This window comes from Melanostigma gelatinosum, assembly GCF_949748355.1.
Source record: "Melanostigma gelatinosum genome assembly, chromosome: 2".
Lineage (NCBI taxonomy): Eukaryota > Metazoa > Chordata > Actinopteri > Perciformes > Zoarcidae > Melanostigma > Melanostigma gelatinosum.
The window spans coordinates 26,703,680-26,725,956 of record NC_136635.1 but is presented as its reverse complement, the minus strand read 5'-3'; the positions used below and the strand labels follow the sequence as shown (position 1 = coordinate 26,725,956).

Genomic DNA, 22,277 nt, shown 5'->3' with positions numbered 1-22,277 from the left:
CGGTGGGGTTTATGACGCAACAGGGTCCAGGTCCTCTCATGACAATGACCAGCTGTCCCTGTAGGGTCCAGGGCCTCTCCATGTCCTGCCTTTCTTTTTCTGTTCCTTTCTGACCCCAAAAAAAATCCAAGCTCACCCCATTCACGGACAGCACAGACCGGCATGCTGGCCCACATCAAAGCTTCACTCATCCCAAACCTGCAGTCCCCTTATTCTCTGTGCTGCCTGCTCCGTAATCCCAGCAGGTCCCGCTCTCATTCAGCCGCCTCCAATAGGACGCCAGCTTGCAACCTGACCCACTTTTCCGATTGCTAACTGCTAGCACGGCTAATTGGGCTCTAATCACTTCCTAATGGCTGCATTGTTTCAGGCTGCTCTCACTAAATGCTCAACAGAGGGAGAAGGGAGAGCCAGCGAGCGAGTGCCTATTTCCAATTAGGACATGAAAGGTGCTGTAAAAATGAAATGGAGTGGAGAGCCAGATGAGAAAGGGGTAAACAAGCGGGTTTAGTGTTTCATATTCTGCGTAAATGGGGACTTTATGAGACCACATGAATAACACATGAATATGGAATTAATTTAGCTGGTGTGAATTAAAGGGAACTTAACTCATAACCAAATGAGCACTGTGAGAGTTTATTACTTTACCATTTTGTCAATAACATTGAGAATATAATGCGCAATATTACTTTTCTATTTCAGTGCATTCATTTTACGAAGTTTCTCTTACTGTTATTGTTGTTCTATTTGGCACTGGTGGTGGTACTTTTTATACAGTTTATATTTAATACTTTGTTGCTAGTATGTTTGTTTTTTTACTCTCTTGTTTTTTTTATTCTTATGTTGGCGTTATGTCTAGTTTTAAGGAATAATATTGAGCATAATATTGAGTTCTATCTTATCTTATTCATCTTGATTGAAGAATTCTAAAGTCATTGAGTATCATTTGTCTTCATGCTAATGAATACCTGCCTACTTCTATGAGCGCAGTGCAGACCGGCAGGTGTGAGTTAGCCAGTGGCTCACATGCGTGAACATGCAGTGTATTTGGAACTTAAATTACGATAAGTCCAAGGTAGTCTCATACGACTACAGTTGTATGAGATGGCACAGCGCAGCAGCAGCAGTGACTTGGAATACATATAAGTCTCTGTGTGTGGGGGGGGGGGGAGATGTTGTAATGGAACTGTTGTGATTAATTCCTCCCATTGCTCCCTGCACAGGCCCTCTCTCACTGGCCGTTGGTGTTTGAATATTCAAATGTTACTGGTCTGAACTCTGTGCTGCTAGTAGCACCCTCTGCATTCACACTGACAAGCTCAGCAGCTCTCAGGATACTGTAGTTCTCTTCGTACGAGCAGTGACTTACGCCAGGATTTTCAGCTCTTGTCTCGCTCCTTCAGCTCTTGGTGAGTTTGCCCGTTTAGGTGCTGCTGAGTCACTTGTCGCAGATTTATCCAGACAATTCGTTTTTGGGCTGATAGATTGAAACTGTGGTTTACAGGAGCATGTTTGCACTGCAAAAAAAGCTTTGTATTTCTATTTAGTTCAGTTAAACCGCACTGTTTTAGACCATTTATGAATCTAATTTACAAGGCACTGAGTACATGTAACTAGATGTAGCCAGACAATGTTTCTTTGTAAAGCAGAGGGACGCTGACCAAAAGCAGTCCATATAAGTCCAAGCCTTATAAGTGCAGCAGCACTGCTTCACTTGGCCTGCTTGGCAGGACTTAAAGCACTTGTGCCTGCTGCTCATTGTTTTTATAAACACTTTGTGATGGGCTCCTCTCATTGTTAGTGCTAAAGGGTTTTTAACAGTTTTGGTGGCTAGCCCGAAGGAAAGTAATGGCACGTTTGGCTGCATCAATGCAGACCACCTCCAGGTCCCTATAAGGCCACTTTGTGTGGGGTCAGTCTAGACTCAGCATCTCGTATCTCTTCTCTCCCCCAGATCCTTCCTCTGCTCAACTTTTCCTCCTCAACTGTACCTCCCTATCTCATCTTTTAATCCTCCGTCTCTTTTCTGGTGCAGATTCCTCAGAGGGCATGACCTCGCAGCCTTCGGTGATGACTGAGCATGCTCCGTCATCTGCAGTGACCGTCAGCGCCTCCACCAGCATCCCCGCCGCTACCTCCGCCCAGAACCCTCCCCCAACTTCGTTGTCCTCCACCTCCTCTTCCACGGCCATTCCCCAGCCCAACAGCAGCAGCAAGCCCTGGAGGAGCAAGTCGATAAGTTCTAAGCACATCTCCCCTTCTCCCTCCTCCACCAGCAGCCCCGCGTCTGCCATGCAGTCCGTCAAGCAGGAGAAGGACGCCTCCTGTAAGGCTGAAGCTCCTCCGAAGGTTGTGGCTCAGAAGTCAATGCTGGAGAAGCTTAAGCTCTTCAACAGTAAAGGAAGCTCCAAATCTTCCACATCCTCCAATGGAGCAGGGGCCCAGACTGACAACGCCGCCCTAGCCAGGCAGCTCGGAGCAGTGCAGGTGGAGAGAGCCGAGACCGGCTCCAACACCGAACCCCTGGAGGAAGATGACAGCAATGGGACGGCCTACGGAGCAGCTCCCTCTGCAGGTACTACTGTCCCTATAACCGCCAGCAGCCCCAAAATCGCCCTGAGGGGCATTGCCCAGCGCACTTTCAGCAGAGCTTTGACTGCCAAGAAGAGCTCTATCAAAAGCACAGAGAAAGACAAGGAGAAGGGGAAGGAGAAAGGGAAGGAGGTGGGGAAACGCATCTCGGCCCCCGACCGGACAGAGCTCAGGGGGGATGAGCTAAAGGAGGAAGTAGCACCCGTTGCTGAAGACACAGACAGCTCAAACAAAAGGACCTCTAAAATCACCAGCTTCATTCCCAAGGGGGGTAAAGTGGCCAAAAAGGAGAGTTCCACCCCTGCACACAGCGGAATACCAAAGCCAGGAGGCAAAGCCCCGGGAGTCGGGGGGAAAGCTTCCTCAGTGAAGGAGGCGGGGGAGAGGCCTCGGAGCATGCGGCTAGGAGGGGGTCTCGCCATGCACCGCGGCCCCGTGGACAGAGACAGGGACAGCAGACACTCCAGCTCTACCTCCAGCCTGGCCTCCACAGAGGGAAAGACCAGCGCCTCCCCCGTGGCAGGAGGAGGCTCTACACAGAGCACAGCCAGCAACACCATCAGCGTGCAGCTACCTCAGACTCAACAGCACCACAGCCACCCCAACACGGCCACCGTCGCACCTTTCATGTACAGGTTAGATGACGCGGACTGGGCCTGCCGATGCGTCCTCATCATTTTCATATTTTTGTTTCTCAAACACATGAAATATATGAAACAATTAAATTCAAATTTAGGAGAAAAAAATAAAATAACTTGAATAATAATTACGACTCACCCATCCCTAGCTGCTACTAGCATAACACACGCTAGTCTCTGACCGAACTGTTAGTTGCATTATGGGTAACATAGGCACCAGGTTTTGACAAGGGGGAAGAAAGTGTTGAACAGAAAATACACTATCTCTGGTTCTGCTGCATATTTTGATCAGTCATTAAAAACTATGAGTCTGACAGTGTTTAAAGGAGTGCAATGCTAAATCTGTGAAGTACTCTTTGAAGATTGAACGAAGCTTTATTGATTGTGTTTCTACTATAAATAACTTGAAGCTGGGCTACAACACAGCGAGTAAGATCAGGCTTCATAAAACACTGATAAAACAAAGTCAATAAACCATTGCACATCATCCTCCTCCGACTAAAAGTCAAACACACAGCACATTTTCCAGAAGTAGTCAGGTTGAATTCTTCAGTGTCTACCATATTTGAAGTATCTAAGCTTTTAAATAACTACAAATTGGTGTATAACCCCGTATATATCCATCGTATGGTGTGTCTTAGTCAAAGTTTGTGAGAACTTTTTAAATTCATCTCATATCTGATCTGCATCTGACCGTACAAAATCTGAATCTAACCATCTGTGAACTGTTCGCCAGGAATGTCACATCTGTGTTTGTGCATGTGTGTATGCGGAGCATATTGTCTGCATGTGTGTGCAAATATGTGTGGACGTTGTGTGCCTCTGACCTCTGCCCCGGTCCCAGTGTGATAAGGAAGGAGGTCCCTCTCGTTCTCCACGAGTCCTTTCCAGCAGCCATCTCATTAGCCTCCTGACACTTCCTGCCCTTTCTCCCTCCGTACGTCCTGACCTGGAGCTAAGCAGCCCACCTCTCCAGAACTCCCCCATCATCAGTACTCAGAACCTTTGTTTTTCTGCTGTTTACCTGTCAGGTACCATTACCTGCAGCATTATAATGCCTCCACCTGTCAGGAAGGGTCTGTTTGAAAGAACGCGAATAGAACCAATCTTAGGTCAGCTAACCAGAAGTTGAAGAAAAGTTAACATGCTGTGTAAGAGGCAGAGTTTGACTGGCTCCCACTCAGAGAGCGTGTGCACTAGTCAACAGGGACAAAGTCTGGGATCAGGCAAAGACCAAAGGCTGGATATAACTGAGGCATTTCAAACGTCATCGCCTCAGAAAGGCACCAGCCAGTGCAGCGGGTGAACTGTATTGATTTGTCCTTCAAAGACTACCTTTTACTGGCATGTGGGGCTTAGCAGCCGTTCATTTTGGACTCCGGTCACGAGACTTGAAACACAGCAGATTTAATTCTTAATCAGGTTTATCCCTCTTTCTTGACAATTTGCTGAATATTAGGTTCCCACTAAATGCACAATAATTCAGAATCAATGATATCCCCCCCCGTGACCCCTCGAACGATTTGTTTTCCCCAGATCCCAAACAGACGGTGAGGAAACGGGGGACGTTGAGACCGGCTCAGGAGGAAGAGGTGGAGACGGTTCCCTCACCAAGACCAGCCAGCTCTCCATCGAGGACCTGTCAGGTGGGTGATCACTTACAGAACAGGATCCGTCTCCGTTTGGCTGATTGTGCCGCTCAATATTTCTGAGCTTGGTCCTTTTTTGTCTCACTCAGGTGAAGACCCAGAGACCAGGCGGTTGCGTACCGTCAAAAACATAGCAGACCTGCGGCAAAACCTGGAGGAGACCATGTCCAGCTTGCGAGGAACTCAGGTCACACACAGGTAAAGAAAACAACAAATACATTCATTCATTCTGCCAGCTGGTTTTAACTGGCAGTCATTGGTGATTAAGTAGTGCAGCGCTGCTGAGACCAACTACTCTGCTTTCAGTGTTTGGTGTATGTAGTAACGAGAAACATTTTGTATTTTTTTGTTTCCGTCACAAAGTCTTTCCTGCAAACGTGTAGAAAAGCTTGTGGAAAAGTAACAGGTGCTTCAGAAGAGTATGAGGTGAAAAACATGAGATCAGGGGAATAAGGTTGAAATGTTGAAGTACGGTAGTTTCTTCTCAAAATGGTATTTCAACTTAGTTCTTAACATTCCAGCTTTATTTTTCAACATTTTGACTTGATTGTCAACATTTTTACTTTATTATCAAAATGCAAAACACATGAAAGACTGAATAATTTGTAGCCTCATGCCTGGCACTAATACTGAAAGTCCAACCTCTTTCTCTACATTTCAACAACTTGACTTCATTACTTTATTCTCGAACGTTTGACTTTATTCTCCAAATGCATATTTGCCTGACCCTGATACTCTTCCATACATTTTGCAGTAGGTAACAGAAGAAATGCAGTAGAATTATGCTGTATATTCAGCACACACCTTATTGTTCAGACAAAAAAGAAAGTATTTGTCATTTATCAAAACAATGACAGTAACAAAACATGAAGTTCATTTTCTTTTCACTTTGTCAATCCAACACTGCACACAGAAGATTGTATAAAATGTGTGGCAGTGGAAAACAAAAACTCTACTGTTTGGGGATCATCAAAGTGTAGCAGCGCCTTACAATGGCTGCTACGGCTGAGTGGTAAACGGGCCAAATCAGGATTTGAACTGCCTCATGGTCAGCAGACCGTGTCTGCGGTTTACAGGTATTCCCTCTTTTTCTTCTTGTTGCCGTCTCATCCTTCTTTTGAGGGCTCTCTTGCTTTGATCGCAGGGCATGTCCTTCATGTCGTCTTTGATTCAGGTTTAGCTCTAATCACGTTCCGTCCCACAGAAGTCTGACCTCTGCTCTGGCCTCGTGTCTCGCCGCTGACCCAGCTGTCTCGATTTAGTTTGGGCTTTGTAGTAAGGTGCATATGTCCTGTTGTCCTGCTTTAGACTGTAACAAAGAGACTTTTATCTCGACGACAAGTTTGGTAGTTTGTTAACCTGCACGATATCTCAAACATCTTAGAACAGATTTCTGTGGAATTTGGTGGACAGATCGGACTTGAGCCAAGAAACAATTGATCTGGTTGCGATCCAAATGTGTGATCCCTCATGTGAGATAACTTTTGTTTGAAACAACAAGTGGAGACTTAATCAGTCATTAAGTCATCCATTAAATTAGCTCAGAACTGCATTTAGAGGTCTCTCCTCTTCATGTACCTTCTGTGCTCAGTTTATTCTTTAAGTAGCATCATGGCTTTGTCCACTACTGCAGATGAATTGATTAAGAACAGATTTAATGGGGGCTTCCCTTTTGTGGATCACAGATTTCACCTTTATTCTCTCCATCTCCTTCTTCTCAGCACCTTGGAAACCACCTTCGATGGCAGCGTCACCACAGATGTCAGCGGTGGCGGAGGTGGTGGAGGTGGCGGTGGAGGCAGCAGCACCAGCGGAGGGGGTCGGAGCATCCTCAGCCTCACTTCCACCCGCCCCTCCCTGTCATCATGGCGACTCGGCCACTCCAGCCCTCGTCTGCAGGCGGGCGACGCCCCCTCCTTGGGGAACAGCTACGCCGGCCGGGTGGTAGGCGGCCCGACGGGGCGCTACCTGTACCCTGGGCACCTCCGGCGGCAGCTGGCCGGCAGGGGAGGAGCCATCTGCAGCGTGGACCTGGGAGACAGAGCCGGGGAGGACATTGACCTGGACGGCATCGCCGTGGATGTCACCGGATACATGAGCGATGGAGACGTGCTGAGCAAGAACGCTGCACGCACTGATGACGTCGCCAGCGGGTGAGTGGATTACACTGACGGAGACTTTTTCATCCCACAAACTGTTCGAAAGGAAAATTACTGGACAGCAATTCGTTGCAGTCCCAGAAATTGCACCATGCAACGAATGCAATCTTTGTGAGAGAGACGTGTCATTTTTCAAGATATAACTTCACATCATTCTTCTGTAATTTGAAGTAAACCAGAGAACATAGTATCTGATTCTGTGTTCAAAACCATCAAACACCTGCAGGGTGACATACAGTATTGTATGATATAAATACTTTTTTGTAATTTTGTCAATTAAAACAGATTTTTGGTAGAAAGTCTATTTATTTTGACATCCCTTGGTAGCTGAACCAACAACTAATTTCCTCTACACCTCTGCTAGCATAACAGTGTTCTAGCTATTTGGCAATGCAGTAGTGAAACGTGTTAATTTGCTACCTTTTGCCACTATTATGAGCGCATCATCTGTTTATAGTTAGATGTTTCTGACTGGTTGACCATGTGACCCCATTGGCTGTGCGTTGTCTGAAACACAAGCTTGCCAGAAGAGGGCGGTAGTGTTCTTTACTCACCTTGTGATCCAAGTGCCGGATGATATCCGACGGTTCTGTACAGCTCAGATCCCACAAGTAATCCATCTCTCTGTCTGCCGACGCAGTAATGCTAATACGCTGATAACCTGTTTATTTGCTCTTCCAGAGTGAGTATCCGTGTTGTAACAGGCCCCCCTGCATACTTTGACTGTCACACTGTGCAATTTAAACCTCTGCTGTCACCTTTATTATCAGATACTGTTGTGAAAGGTTCCAACCCGCCTTCGTGTGGCATCGAAAGACCAGGGTCTGGTGATAGAGCTGCTGCAGGGATTTGTTTGACTTCAAATTAATGCAAATATGGATAAGAGTCTGAAGGCTCAGGGAAGCAAGGTGATAAAAAAAACATGAGATGGGATTACCTCTTCTGTCCTCCATGGGTTTGCGCTGATTGCCCAGCCCTGAGGCCGCTGTAGAAGTCGAGGGAGCTAAGTGCTCTTGAAGTACTTGATATCTCTGAATCTGTGCCTGAGCAGACAAAGGCCAAGCCGCAGCCACACCTGGACAGGTGAGTGAAGTGAGCTGGTGAGCAGAGCCATGTGCTCGCTCTGAAACCTGATATCCAGGCCGGGATCGGACCTGCGAGGAAGGCAAATTAAAAATAATTTCCTTCTGATGAGTTTCCGAAAAAAAAGGCAGTCACAATGGGTTAACCATCTTAATAACCATCTTAAACAGACACAGACTGACGACGTCCCCCCCACCCTTCTCCACATCCTCGGGCCATTTAGCGGTTAGCTCCATCATGTTCCTGTTAGCATCCACTCTCTGGTTCTTCCAAACAGGGGTGAGATGTTAGCCAAGAGAGGAGGAGCAAGCAGATTGCAACAGGAGACTCTCACAGTTCAACTCCTTTCCTCCACTTAAATGTCAATTAAAAGGTCACAAAAGAAACATTTTCTCACCTGTCATCAGTAGCCACGCAGATTCTGGTTTTGTTGCTCCAGGATTTTAGATATCCGTCACTCTAGTGCATGCTTTCGCCTCAAAACAATGGAGGTGAGTGTAATTTAATTTGTGGTACGTACAGCCTTAATACAATTACATTGAGAAAATTCAAGGGCTTCATCTCTCTCCAGACACAATGTCTGTGTCCTTCCTTTGATCACTTTACATCTAAATACCTTCTACTTAAGAAATAGTCACTATCAATCTTCCAGATGCCCCGACAAAGACATCTATCAATGCTGTAAGCACAAGGGTAATTCATCAAGTAGTTGCTTGCCATGATAATTCATTATTTGTCTTTTATTAAGTAAACATGTACTTGTTTTCACCAGTGTATGCTGATTCTACATCTATACTATATTCAGTGCTATGTATTTACTATATTTGGGTTTTGAACTGTTGGTCAGACAAAACAGAGCAACGTCAGCTCTGTGCTCTAGTGCTAATTTCTCACTGTTGCTGGCATTTTATGGACAAAATGATTAATCGGTTCAACAAACAAAACAACCGAGTGCTGAATATTGGATGAAAACAACTATTCATAAGCAGTGTAACAGTAGACCGAGATCAGATAAGCTGCTATCTGTCTCAGTCGTTTATTTATTTCGTCATCTCTGAGTCCTACAGCAGAGACAACATGACTGATGACATATTTAGTGTCTGCATCGGTTTTCTCCAAACCCCCTTTTTCATTTCGGCTTCACTGGCCCCTTGGAGACCAGGTCGTTGAGCGCGTGTGTGTGTGTGTGTGTGTGTGTGTGTGTGTGTGACCCTCCCCCCCCCTACCCTCCCTCGTCGCCTCCTCAGCTCGATCTACCCCTCCGCCCCTTCCTCCCCCTTCCCTCCTATCCCTCCTCCGCTCTTCGCAGCTAGACCCAACCTCCTGCCAGGAGGGGAAAGCATGTGGAGCTGAGGAGAGAGGCTGCATACCAACACAGAGCAACACACACACACACACACACACACACACACACACACGCTCAGGCTACTCATGGACACATAATGGAGAGTTCACTGATACCGCTCACTCACTTCTGATATCACCATGATCAAACACGCTCGCACCTGCTGATATTATTCACATAACAGCAGAACTCGCACGCAGGTTCAGACCTGATAGCCAGACAGTAGCCAGACGGTTGAAAACGGATGGTTTATTTTTGCTTTGGACGAACTGTTTTACCATGTTTGAGGCAGAAAGGTACGTCAGAGTGTTTTAGACTATCTAGATTTAAAAAAACAAAAAACAGAAGCTCTAGACGTTGTTGTTTTTTTTCCAGACCGTGACATTTTGTGAATTTCCTCTTGTCAGTTCCACAGTGCGTGCATTTTTAGGGAGTCAAATATTTCATCATTTACTGGAGAAGTTTTGCTTCTGTTTGTTGCGTGGCTGTGTAAACTCTACCTGGCTGCTCGGTTTCAGCTCATAAACGGTCTTGTTTGGACACGTTCCTCTCGCTGCAGAAGGTTACGGGTTAACCGGCATCTGAAACAGGAGCACAGGGAGGCTCAGACTCATTAGTGTGAAGGATTAATGTGGTTGTGTGTGTCAGTGTGACTGTGATCTTCAAGGTGACTTTGTTTTGGGATGATGGATGCTTCCCATAAAGGACGGCTAACCCCCCCCCCCATTCTTCACCTGTCTTCATTGTCTGTTTGCGCTCTTATTGTGAAAATATGCTTCACAAGTCTTATATCAGTGACTGATGGTCCATTAATCATTATTATTTAACTTTAATTGTTGTCAAATCTGCCCATTTTACCACTGTTTACCCACAATTTGAAATGATAAATTAAACAAGTAAACAAGTAATAGCCACAGCATAAGACACAAAAGCCTCAGAGTCTGAGAAAAAAACGTATTTAGAGAAAACTGTCTTTGAAGACAGGTATTGTAAAATTCCATACATTTTGAAGAAAATACAGGTGAATAAGGTAAAAAAAATGACGAATATATCTCACCATAAAACTAGCCCTGTTGATGGCTTACATTAAGACAATTATGTTTTGTATTACAAGTTTTCTGAAATGTTTTGTTTGAAAGGAAAATGTGGCATCGTCTAATGCTAACCTTTGGTGGATTTAGGAGAAATCTACAGACGCAAACAGAGAAAATAATAAAACACCTAAATGTGTATTGTTGATGTTTTCTTTACTTTAGTCTGAAAGGAGACGTGTCATGGAAGCAAAATAGACCACAATCTCAAAATTGACCAGGACATGAAAAATGATCTTTGTCTTTGTGTGCAGTGTCTCTCCTGTCAGGCAGCTGAGAATATAAACGTGTTTAAGCTGGATTGAATGCCTAAATCAGGCCCCTCCTCTCTCTTCACGGTGTTTGTTCCAGCTCTTTGGTTCATGGTAACAAAATGCTGAATCTCCATGTTTAGTTTGGACTCTGGGTAATGGTTAGCAGACTGCTACCAGATGACCTGAGAGAGTAGCCACAGCCTTTGTACTGCATTCAACATCTGGTGTTTTCTGGCTTGCTTCTAAAACAGCATTCACATGCTGTTGGGTACAACAAATCAGTCCCAGTCTGCTTTATATCTGTTCCATATCACCACAGTGAATTCTCACCCCTTTCTGCAGTTTCCCTCAGCTCGACAGAGCTTCTTTTAGCACATTGTTTTGGTTTTCCAGCCTCCAAACTCGACTCTCGTCAACATCTTTTCCAGCAGCAGCTGTGTTGAGTAAAAGAAAGAAACTCAAAACTCAGATAAACCCAGACAGACCATGTGAATGACGAGCTGGTGAAGAAATTAAACATCAACATGTAGCAGCTTTTCAGTCTGTTTTGTGCATCAAAGTGGCCCAGAGAAAACTTTAAACATTTAGTTTTCAATTAAATTGATTCCTAATCAAAGTTGCAGCTGTCAACACTGTAAAGTCTGCAGTTTGTCCAGCATCTGTTCAGGTTTGCTCTCCGCGGAGTGACTTCTGGTTGCCGTTAAGTTTCTGTCTCGCAGCTCAGATGCTGATTTAGTTTGACTGCAGGTTACACAAAGGAGCTCTGTCTATTTTAAACACTGTACTCTGTGTGTACTGTATATACATGTAGGTATAAATGTCTGTTTGTGTGCGTGCTGGGTTGCCTCTTGCTGAGATCGACAGAGAGATAACACAGAAAGTGTTTTAGTGGTCGAACTCTGGCAGGGTTTTTCTTTTTTTTCGACTCACTCCACTGCAGAAACGGAATCATCAGGGCCCCACACAGAAGGCATTCAGCATTTGAGCGCTCCGGCCTCGACTTTAAATCAGCAAACATTTCATTAAATTACACCTGGGTTAAAAGAGTCAATATTGAGTTCCATTAGGAATCTCCTCCACGGGTAAATATTTAGGGAATTAGTCGGTGTTGTTTTAGTTTGAATGGGAATGTTTGTGTAAGTGTTCAGGGCCTCAGCATCAGCTCCAGACTGTAACGGTCAGCCTCCGACTCCAACTGCCAATAATTCAAGTCCATTCAAAAGTTATTTTCCGTTATGAAATGACGTGAATGGCCTCCTTAGCCTGTACTTACATATGCGGTGTATTTTTTGCTTATTTTAATGTTCAGCCACTCAGTCGAACATAATTTCCCGGCCTGGAGTTGATAATAGACTCTGAAGGTGATGAGTGCAATATCCTTCTTGTAGGAATAATGAACAGGCTCATCCGCTGTCTACAGAGCTACTTCTACTTTCACAGACCACTGTTGTTTGCCATCTGGCCACATGAGAGAAATGTGTCTTCAGTGTTTGTGTGGGAGCCGTTTGCCAACCGTGATTGATGAGAGCTTTGCCTCGGCCGGAAAACGACATAGATGTGGGCTCCTCCTGATCTTTATACAACAACAGCAGCTCTGAGAAGAAGTAAACGAAGAGTTTGTGTTGACCCTGGCCAAAGTCTTAGACACAGTGTGGTACTGTACTGCACAACTTGAATTCGCGTCCTCCGTGAGCCCTTTAATTGTGTGCCTTAGAACTGCTTCATGGTGACGATATCGAACGTGCTTTGTTGTGTTTTGCAGCTACATGACCGACGGAGGTTTGGGTCTGTACACGCGACGCCTGAACCGCCTGCCCGACAGCATGGCCGCTGTCCGAGAGACACTCCACCGCAACACGTCGGCAGGACAGGGGGATGCTGACAGGTAAGTCTGAAACAGCACACGCTTTTTCTCTTGCCATGTAAACAAGCGTGACCATGGTGATCTTTGAATGTATTCAGCTACTTCTGATGACCTACATTTCACAGAGTGCCTTCATACGCCTATTGACACTTGCTGAAGTTGTGGGAGTTCAGGCATATGGAGTAAATACAGTTCGCTGATGAGTTTGTAGACTGTAATGCTTCCTGGTTTGTTTCCTGCTTCCGTCAGTGCAGAAAATAGACAATATTTTTGTCACACTGTCCTGTTCACTGGAAGTTGAAATTCTGTTCAGCCCTCTTTCGGTGCTGCTTGCCTTGGTTGAAATACTTGTGAAGAGAATCGTGAAATGTATTGCGTTGATCACATTAACTTACTGTATTCTTTTGATACAGTAGAGAAAATTACAGTAAATTACTAGCAGCAGTTTTGCCAGTAAGCTATTGTGCATTCTACAGTATCTCTACTGTATCACAAGAATACGGTAATTTGCTGTAATAATTCAGAAATAACAGTATTTTGCTGTCAGCCGTATTAACAACATTCAGCATATTCTGTACAATTCACAGAATATCTACTGTATCAGAGAAATACAGTCAAGTGTTGGAAGCAAAATGAAGAGCATTGGTTGAATGTTTCTGTTCTGGTTGACTGAAAATCAAATGAAAAACCGAGAAACAGCTGAAATACCATCATATCCTGTCTGTTGCTTCATGTCTTAATAAAACAAAAATATGTCTCTCTATTTCACAGAATGATATTGCACAGACTTGTACCATTACAAAGACATTATGACGTAACTGTGCGTTGTGCAATACACCACACTGCTGACGCACCAACTGGTCCTAAATGTTGCAGAGTAGCAGTGAGACACATGCATTTATGTGTTATCGGGATACATTGGCCACAGCGTGTAGGAAGTGAAAAGATTGAGTGTTTGAGTATCTGCAGGACTTTTCAGAGCGTCCCCGTGTCAGCGTGAGGGATTGGATGTGATGCTGCAGTCTTTGTCCTGTCACAGAGACGGAGAGCGATTTGGTTTCTGGCTAATTGACAGACGGAAATGGATGAAGGCCAAGCAGAGCCCCACCATGTTGCTAGAGAGTAGGGGGGGAGGGAATAAGCTTGATATGAAGATGGACTGGACTGGGTGAGACAAAGGAATGACTGGTCTCCTCAATTGATATCCAGCTATCACTAACATGTGATGTTTTTATGAAAAAAAGATATATACCAGTTCTTTGTGCTTTTTGACTGGCTATATTTGACATTTGAAACAAAAGCTTTGTAGTCTCATCAGTCTTAACCTGACTACACACAGACGGACGTGCTGGTGTGTCTTGTAGCAGTCTTAAGTGCTTCAAACAGCCTTTTCCGTTAATCCTCAGGTGTGGCAAATTTCCTGTCCTCCAGACTTTTGACCTCTGCCCTCCTGGTCCTTTTTTTACCCCGTACGCACACACACTCGCATTAAACTCCCCCAGCCCTTAGGTGGGGTTTACACAAACGAACCTCTCCTCACCTTTCCTGTCTCCCCCCCCCCCTCCCCCCGTCTTTCTCTCTTACCATGGCTGCGTGATAAGAACTGGTTGAATTCTCTAAATGCTAAGGAGAGGCGTTTCAATGCTTCCTTTCTTACCTCCTTTAGCATAGGGTGCTCTGGACTATCCTTTACAACAAGAAAGTAGAAAATGCCATCCCACATTTCCTTGCAGCAACAGTCTAAACTTTAAAGTGACGCATCATTCGGACCTCAATAGCGTTCACAGTTGCTGTTAAATTGTACGCTATGGATAGATTGAAAACATCCTTCTTAGGAAGTGTGATTCTGTTTTGGACAGGAATCCTTGCTGTCACTGAGTTGTCCTTCCTTGACCTAATGACGATTTCCATTGATGTCAAGGAAAAGTGATTAGCAAAAGACATAGGATGCAATTCTTTTAACTGTTCGACAGCCTCTGTCTACCCTCTCACCTTTCATTTCCCTCTTGCTTGTTTTGATTGGAGACTGTAGCGATTTGAACAAACTGGAAAGCAATTCAATGATAAAAGTTGGGGTATTCCTCTTTTTCATCGTTTGATTTTGTGCTTTCAAGTTTCTCTGTGAAGTTTAATCAACCGTAGTTGGCAGATGTTATGTTTCTCCAGAAACTCCACATTTCACCTTTTCATGATCTTCAGTAAGCTTCATTATTTTCTTCATAAGATTAGAGAGAAGGGGAATGAAAGAGTTTTAAAATCAAGAGGGGATGAGGTGATGCACCTCCTACCGACCACACCTCCTCCCCCCTGAAGGAATGTCTGACAAATGTGCTTACTGCTTTTAGTTTGGGATTAATTAGGAGAGGTGGAAGCAGCAGATAAAATGCATTCGCATAACAAGCGGAAGCAAGTGGAGCTGGAGGGCAAAGCAGGGTGACTGTTGTAAAAGATGAGACTAATTTAATACATGAGGGAGGGTTTAAAGATGCATTCTGTGCAGGTGGAGGAGAGTGAGCAGCTTTCTTTACACGTGTGTCACAGTGGAAGTTCTTAGCTCAGACGTGTGTGCGGTCTGTATTTGCTCTCTGGGTGTGTGACACATCCATAGACCTGCTACAGTTTAAATTCCGTTTCTATGTCCTTTGGTTTGGGATGCAGCCGAGCCTCTTGGAGCTGGTGGGGGAAAGGTGTTGGATGTCATCGTGGCATTGGGGCAAAGAACCTCCTGACCCCTGGACCAGGAGGTCACGAGCTTCAAAGGGTCGAGGTTCACAGGCAGGAGCTTTCCTAAAACTGTTTAAGCCGTCATGCTAAAACCCTCCAGATCAGACCAAACCTGCTCCAATGAGGAGCATGAAGGATGTCAACAATAAAAACACAGTGTTGAGCGGCTTATTCACATAACAAGAAAACAATTAAAGTGCATCAGTTGAGTTGGTGACTGATGTGCATCTGATTAGTGCTTCTGTTGGAAGTGCAAAAACTAGTTTTACTAACTGTCAAATGTATGTAAAGCAGTGGGAGGAAGCCAGCAGAGGATGTCAATGAGTCATGGGACAAGAGGACCTGCGAGGCTGAGTAAATAGGCAGAGGCTGGAGACTAGGATCTCTGTGTGTGTGTGTGTGTGTGTGTGTGTGTGTGTGTGTGTGTGTGTGTGTGTGTGTGTGTGTGTGTGTGTGTGTGTGTGTGTGTGTGTGTGTGTGTGTGTGTGTGTGTGTGTGTGTGTGTGTGTGTGTGTGTGTGTGTGTTTGCGCGTGCGTGCGTGCGTGCTTGCGTGTGAGCATGCTTATCCCTCTCATTTATCTCTGGGGAAGGAGGAAGAGGAAGTCATCTATAACCATCTGTCTTCTGATTTGAATTCTCTTTGTTACAGCAGACAAAGGAGATGTGTCTGTGGTGTGAAACCGCTGTAGCGGTGAGTGTAAGAGAACCCCCCCCCCCCCCCTTCCTTCTTGCTGAGGCGTTGAAGATATCATTTCTCATTTCTCTTTTCCAAATAAGAATGTGACACAAAGAAGAGAAGAGAGCATTGCACAAGGATTCGACTCATATTTTATACATTTGCGTGAATGGTTTTACTGACTCTCTTCACATCGTCTTGCTGGTACAGTCGGTACTGGCGGGATCAGGACTCTTTAAGAAGAAGTTGGAAGAATGGCTGCTGTTCATGTGTGCTGCATGAACAAAAACAAGCAAGATAATAAATTACAAACTTAAAACATGCAGCACTGAAATATGTGAAAAATGTACACACCAACTCAAGGTGATAGTCCTACGACACCGTACGGCCATTGGAGGTCAAAATATCGAACCAAAATATTACGGAGCCAGGGGAGGGGCTAATATTCCAGGAAAAATCTCATATTATCGGACATTAAAAAATGACATTTTCCAAGATAAAACGGTCAAATATACGAGTAAAAAACTTGGAGAAAAAACTTGGAGAAAATCTTCAAATCCTGTTATACTTCTTCAACTTCCAAAGCCTTCTTCTTCCTCATACTTTCAGCTACAGACACCATAGTTAGACATTTCAACGAGAAGGTTTTTCAGCAGTGCAGTTTAAATGCTTTCGGGCTTCAACATTTTTCAGACAGATAGTCTCCAATTTCTTAATTTTCAGCAATTTTTTCACAATTAATTTCAGCTTTCAGCATTCAAACGCATTTTCAGCAGGAAATGCATTTTCTAGTTGAAGATTTAATGCCTGTTATGAGGTTCTTTAAGTTCTTGAGTAAACGTGCCATGCCTTGCCTTTGTGGTACGACGCCTTTAAACACTGGTATTTTAAATCCATTAGAACTGCATATAAAAACCCAGCCTCCTCATTTATTTCAATTATCCTCTGGGAAAATAAAAAAAAGTAATTTGGTTGAACATTTACCGCAGTGTGATGTCATTCAGAAACCTACTGCATTGGCCAATCAAATACACGTAAACACACATTCCAGGAAGATTTGAATTGTGTAACTCTACTGTGATAACTTTCCAGAATTGTAAAATCCCTTCTATGAACCTTTGTGTGGCCTTTTGGCACCTTGAACTCAAACTCTTTCTTCTTTTACTCATCGGCCTTCCTTCCTTTTTTCTTACCAGTATATTAGTTACATGATGAAGCAAAGTCTCAAGGCAGATCATTTGAATCAAACATTTTTGAGAAAGGTCGGGAGCTTGGAGAAGGAAGTGATGTTTGAATACGACCATAATATTCCAATATAACTGTAACTCATAGTTAGGTACTCTAATGTAACGTGAAGCAGCAAATAAATTGTACTAACCTTATGATTTTGCGAATGTTAACTAACACTATCTAGCTATGCTAATGTAGTTTACAAACTACACATTAACTGAAATGATTACATTCAGCTTTTTGCATTGATTTTCCTGTTGTTGTGCTAGTTAGCTTCATTAGCCTAGCTAGCTAACGTTAGCAAACTCATATGGGTAGTATTTATTTGCTGCTTAATTAACGTTAAGTAACTTTATAAGTTACAGTTTTATCAAAATATTAAGGTTGTATTGTTTCCTTCGGTTTTATTGGTGGAGGTTGAGTGGGGCATGAACTTTATACAATGTATTAAATCAGTAGGCTACTTTATTCTGTAATAAAACACATTAAATACATGTTATTTTCCACCACTGGTCCTGGTGATAGAAATATCTTTGTTGATTTCCAGTTTCTCTCAGGTGGGTTTTATTCCAACCTGCAACAGAGCTTGCAGTGGTTTCGAACATGTCATACTTTTCATACACGCACATCAGAAGCACACTTGCTGTTAACGCACACCGGCGCCGAGCCCCAAGACGTTTGCCTCTCCTGTCTGGACTTGAGCAGGTTTCCTGTTGGCCTCAGGTAGAGTAAGAGAGAGGTTCTCCTCTGCAGCTACCAACAACACCTGGCACTCCACCTGTCTCGCCCTTCCACCTGTCTGTCTCTCTGTAACCCCACCTCTACTTTAAGCAGAGTGGATGTTGTGGTTTGCCTCCGGGCTCTCGCTGGAATAACAATAATGTTCCTGTTATTTCATGAGCCAGCGATCTCGTTCCCCAAAGAGCCAGGAGTCTATTTGTATGATAATCGCAGACACGCAGGGAGCACAGCTTCATCTGCACTTTTACACCTCCGATCCTCCCTACAGTTGTTGTACCCAGCCCTGCCCTGCTGGGAGACAACATCAACCTGTCAGTGCAGATCACAGCTGCTGTTTCAGGACTCCTCTCCAACACTGACCCCGCAGTGTGTGGGTCCCAGACTGGTGTGTGTGTGTGTGTGTGTGTGTGTGTGTTGGGCCTCGGCTCCACTCTCCACGAGTGTTCGGTTAATGATGGCAGAGGGGAGCAGGGTGAGTCTGTGTTGGGTTACCAAGACCAGTGGCCCCAGGAAAAATGATGATCACACCTAAACCATCTGTGGTTGTCAGATAGTCCAGTTCGCATTATTTTTCCTGATATTTTTTCCATTTTATTGGCAACAAATAAGAAATTGATGCAATAACAATATGCCATTCTGGAGTAGTTTTACAACATTTATTCCCTCAGACCTTCTAAAGCTAAAATTCAACATTGTTATTCAGTTTTTGATCCAATGCACGTAAGATAAAACGTTGTGGTCTTTGTAAACTACACACACCTATCCTTTGTCTGCTTTCTCCTTACCTTCTGCACCTACACACACACACACATGCACTTATACTCACAACACACTTCACGCAACCAAATATTATTCCTCAGATATCCAGACTCTCACACAGCCTCTGACTCTACTAGAATACTAAATACGATAAATGCCTCCCAGACATGTTCATACTGAAAGCAGAGTTCTGCTGCGTGTGTGTGTTTGTAATGAAGCCAGTCCAGCGAGGCGTTCGGGGGCACGCTGGAGCAGCCTGACCCGCAATCTGTAGCGGTTTGATTCACGATATAAGGTCAAATATGTTCCCACGTTAATGGGATGCTCCCACACACGCTCACATACCCCAGCTGCTACAGAACACTCTTCCACCTACACAGCAAGAACCTCCATCTTCGTCATTTTGGTGTGAGTTGCTTTTAGAAAAAGTGCAAAAACAATGTTGTTTTCCATACAAATCAACAATAATTTTCTCAGCACAAGCACATTTTCAATGTTAACTAACAGCAAGACATCTCGGCAGTGCTGGTCTTTGACAGAACGGTGAGCCGGAAACTCCCAAATAGAAGAAGCTACAGTAGCTTAGTTATGAGACAGGAGTCCATGGTAAAAAAAAATCTGTCTTTTGAATTAATTGTCTACTTATTGGTTCATTAGAAACTGCGCAAAACAAGCTTGCTATAGCTGAAAAATAATACACAGCAAGCTACTTAACTCCGCATCGAAGGGAATTATATACAATCCTGGTCATAAAATGCATGTCGGATTCTCGTTTTAGAGTGCAGACAATCGCCTCTAGAAAATCTTTGATATAAGTTGATTTGCATTAGAACAGACAAGATTATAATAAACTAACTGCACTGGGAGATATGTGTTCATGAAACGGTTGTATTTTGGCGACTTGATTTTGTTTATAGTGTGACCACATATAGAAGAAATCCGCTTCCCACATACTTGTGGGAGGACGAGGCAATGATCGGGTTTGAGATCTCTATTTGCGTGGAGAGAAAAGGAGAAAGAATCGCTGAAAACTAAGAGGGTTGTTGAGAGACGAGAGAAAATGAGAGACACTCCTCAGAGAAATAGATGTTATCATGGATACCGTATCAGCAAACCATCATGCCCTCCTCTGGGCTTTCAACCAGCACACCTGCCTCGCCCTAGGAAACACACACACACACACACACACACGCGCACACGCACACACACACACACACACACACACACACACACACACACACACACACTGAAGAGGGTGGGATAAATCAGGCTTTTCTCCGACACATTGAAGTCAAACTTTGCGGCTCTAACATCACATCCACAGCTCTGTCTTGACATTTTTACTCACTATTCTCTCATTTGTCCAGTTTATTTATTACATCGTGAGACAATGAGAAAAAAAGCTTGATATGCAGCAGGATACAAATTTCTCAAATTGCAAAGTATATGAGCCTCAGCCAGCTGAAGAGTTTTTTTGAAGGGAAACACAGCGGTCAGAGGCTCGGGTCCAGGTCTCTGGTCCAGTCTGGAATCTGATGCGGGCCACCAGGAGGAAACGGTAGATGGAGGAAGTAGAGCAAAGGAGCAAAGCATGTTGGACTTTAATTCGTTTACAGTGAGTGGGTTGTGGAGCACTCGGCACTCGGTTTGAATCCTCAATTCCTCCGCTGACTGATATTTTCCGTGCGGTTATAGGTGCGGGTGGGAAGTCGCCAGAGAGTCAGCAGGTTCGTGCAGGTTGCAGCTTTAAAGTCACTGGATAAAGTTGATTATCCACGTTTCAGCTGCAGGAAAAGCTCGAGGACAAAAGTCTGCATGCGAGTGAGGGAGAGAGGTTTCAATGTCACGGACCCTTGATAATGTATCTGCAGGCCAACATATTGGTTCCATTTTTGTCCTGTGAGCACAAATCATTCACATGGGGACATTCAGTTTAATTCAGGATTTTAACCCTTAAACACAGTTTCCCTATTTTAATTTCACCTTCAGCAGCTCTAAAGTTGGAAAAAGTCTAAAAATATTACTATCTGATGTCATCATATACATCTTCTGTGTCAGCTTTTTCCAGCTCTTCATTGAAACCATATGAAGTTTACACAGAATGCAATATTTTAAATGTTTTGTTATAAGTCAGCCTGACAAACCCGACAGGAGTTTATATTAGTTGTTTGGGGTAGAAATGATTCATATTAAGCTTAACAACTGGTCACGTTGTCAGTAACCATTCCACTGTGTTTGTTTCCATACTTCAAGTTCTGCAGTTTAATGTTTTGAGTTTCCTACATTTAGAAATATTTTTTTATTTCATTCATATTTTTGCACTTTTTTTTTTTTTTCTTGAAATTGAATTCAGATGGAGAAGCAAATGAGAGCATTTCTGTAAAAACAGCAAAGGGCAATGTGGGGAAAAGAAAACAAGTAGCTCGACGTTAACTCCAGAAAAATGTTTTCTTTCCTCAAATGGAACACCATCTGTTGTCCGGAGACGCTTAAAAAGAAGGTTCATGACGATAAAAAACACAGATTCCGGGCAAAGTTTGCTTTTGTATTGAAGCTACACCTCAATGTAACTCGTAATATTTTATTATTTACCCCCCCCCAGGGATCTAATGAACCCGTTCGGCAGAAGTTACAGCTTTGTGTTTCATTCCAGCACTGAGGCGACAATACGCTGGTTTGTATGCGCTGTGTGTTTCAGTGGGTCTGCACACACGTGAGACATTTCACATGTTTGTCCCAGTCGTCTTTTCAATTTTGCTGCACGACGCAGCCTGTCGGAGTCGCGTGCCTGTGTCCACTGATGTGTGTGACATATGTGACACAATAGTTTTTACTGTGGATCCGGGTCAGGCGCTTGAATCTGAGGGAGTGTGTGTTTACACATCAAACAGATAGCGAGAGAGAAAGAGATGAGTCGGAGGAAAGAGTGGCAGCCAGAGGGATAGCAAATGTTTTCCCAAAGACGGGAGACAATGGGACCAGACACGGGAGCGAGCGAGAGAGAGAGAGAGAGAGACATTCCTGAGTGTGATGTCCAGTCCAGTCCTGTCATTTCTCGTCAGTGCAGGGACAGCTGTGTCATTTTCGTACCACACGGTCCTGGGCTCCGGCCTGGAATGTGTGGCGTCCCGTCCCAGCGGCCCCTTCACTGCCTCACACTGAGACAATTTAGTCCTGACTCTTGTCTTTCAACAAAAAGATTCATTTGAGCTGAACCTTGAACCTTAAATCTTGTCAAGTTTTACTGATGTTTGATGTCGATTTTTGTGTTTATTTGCCACATTTTCCTATTTTTTTTTCTGCTGTGGAAATTAAACACATAAAAAAAAATATATAAAAACCATTAGATGAAGTCAATCCAGTACAGGTTTTATTACCTGTACTGGATCATATCATATGTCAGATCTAAATACTCAAGAGTGTATTGCGTCTGTTGATACACCTTCAAACACGAATAAATGATTCTGAACC

The 22,277-nt window shown here is 44.0% G+C and overlaps 1 protein-coding gene across 1 annotated transcript in view; it reads left to right on the top strand.

The window, feature by feature from the left end:
- The window catches only part of nav2a (neuron navigator 2a), a gene marked incomplete at its 5' end in the record, with an annotated part of 101,737 nt that overhangs the window by 46,578 nt on the left and 32,882 nt on the right, over nt 1-22,277 (top strand). Inside the window, 5 exons of the mRNA XM_079290654.1 lie at nt 2,036-3,227; nt 4,767-4,876; nt 4,969-5,077; nt 6,601-7,032; nt 12,574-12,696. Coding sequence (XP_079146780.1) covers nt 2,036-3,227; nt 4,767-4,876; nt 4,969-5,077; nt 6,601-7,032; nt 12,574-12,696 — 1,966 coding nt within the window. The remainder of the gene's footprint in view (nt 1-2,035; nt 3,228-4,766; nt 4,877-4,968; nt 5,078-6,600; nt 7,033-12,573; nt 12,697-22,277) is intronic.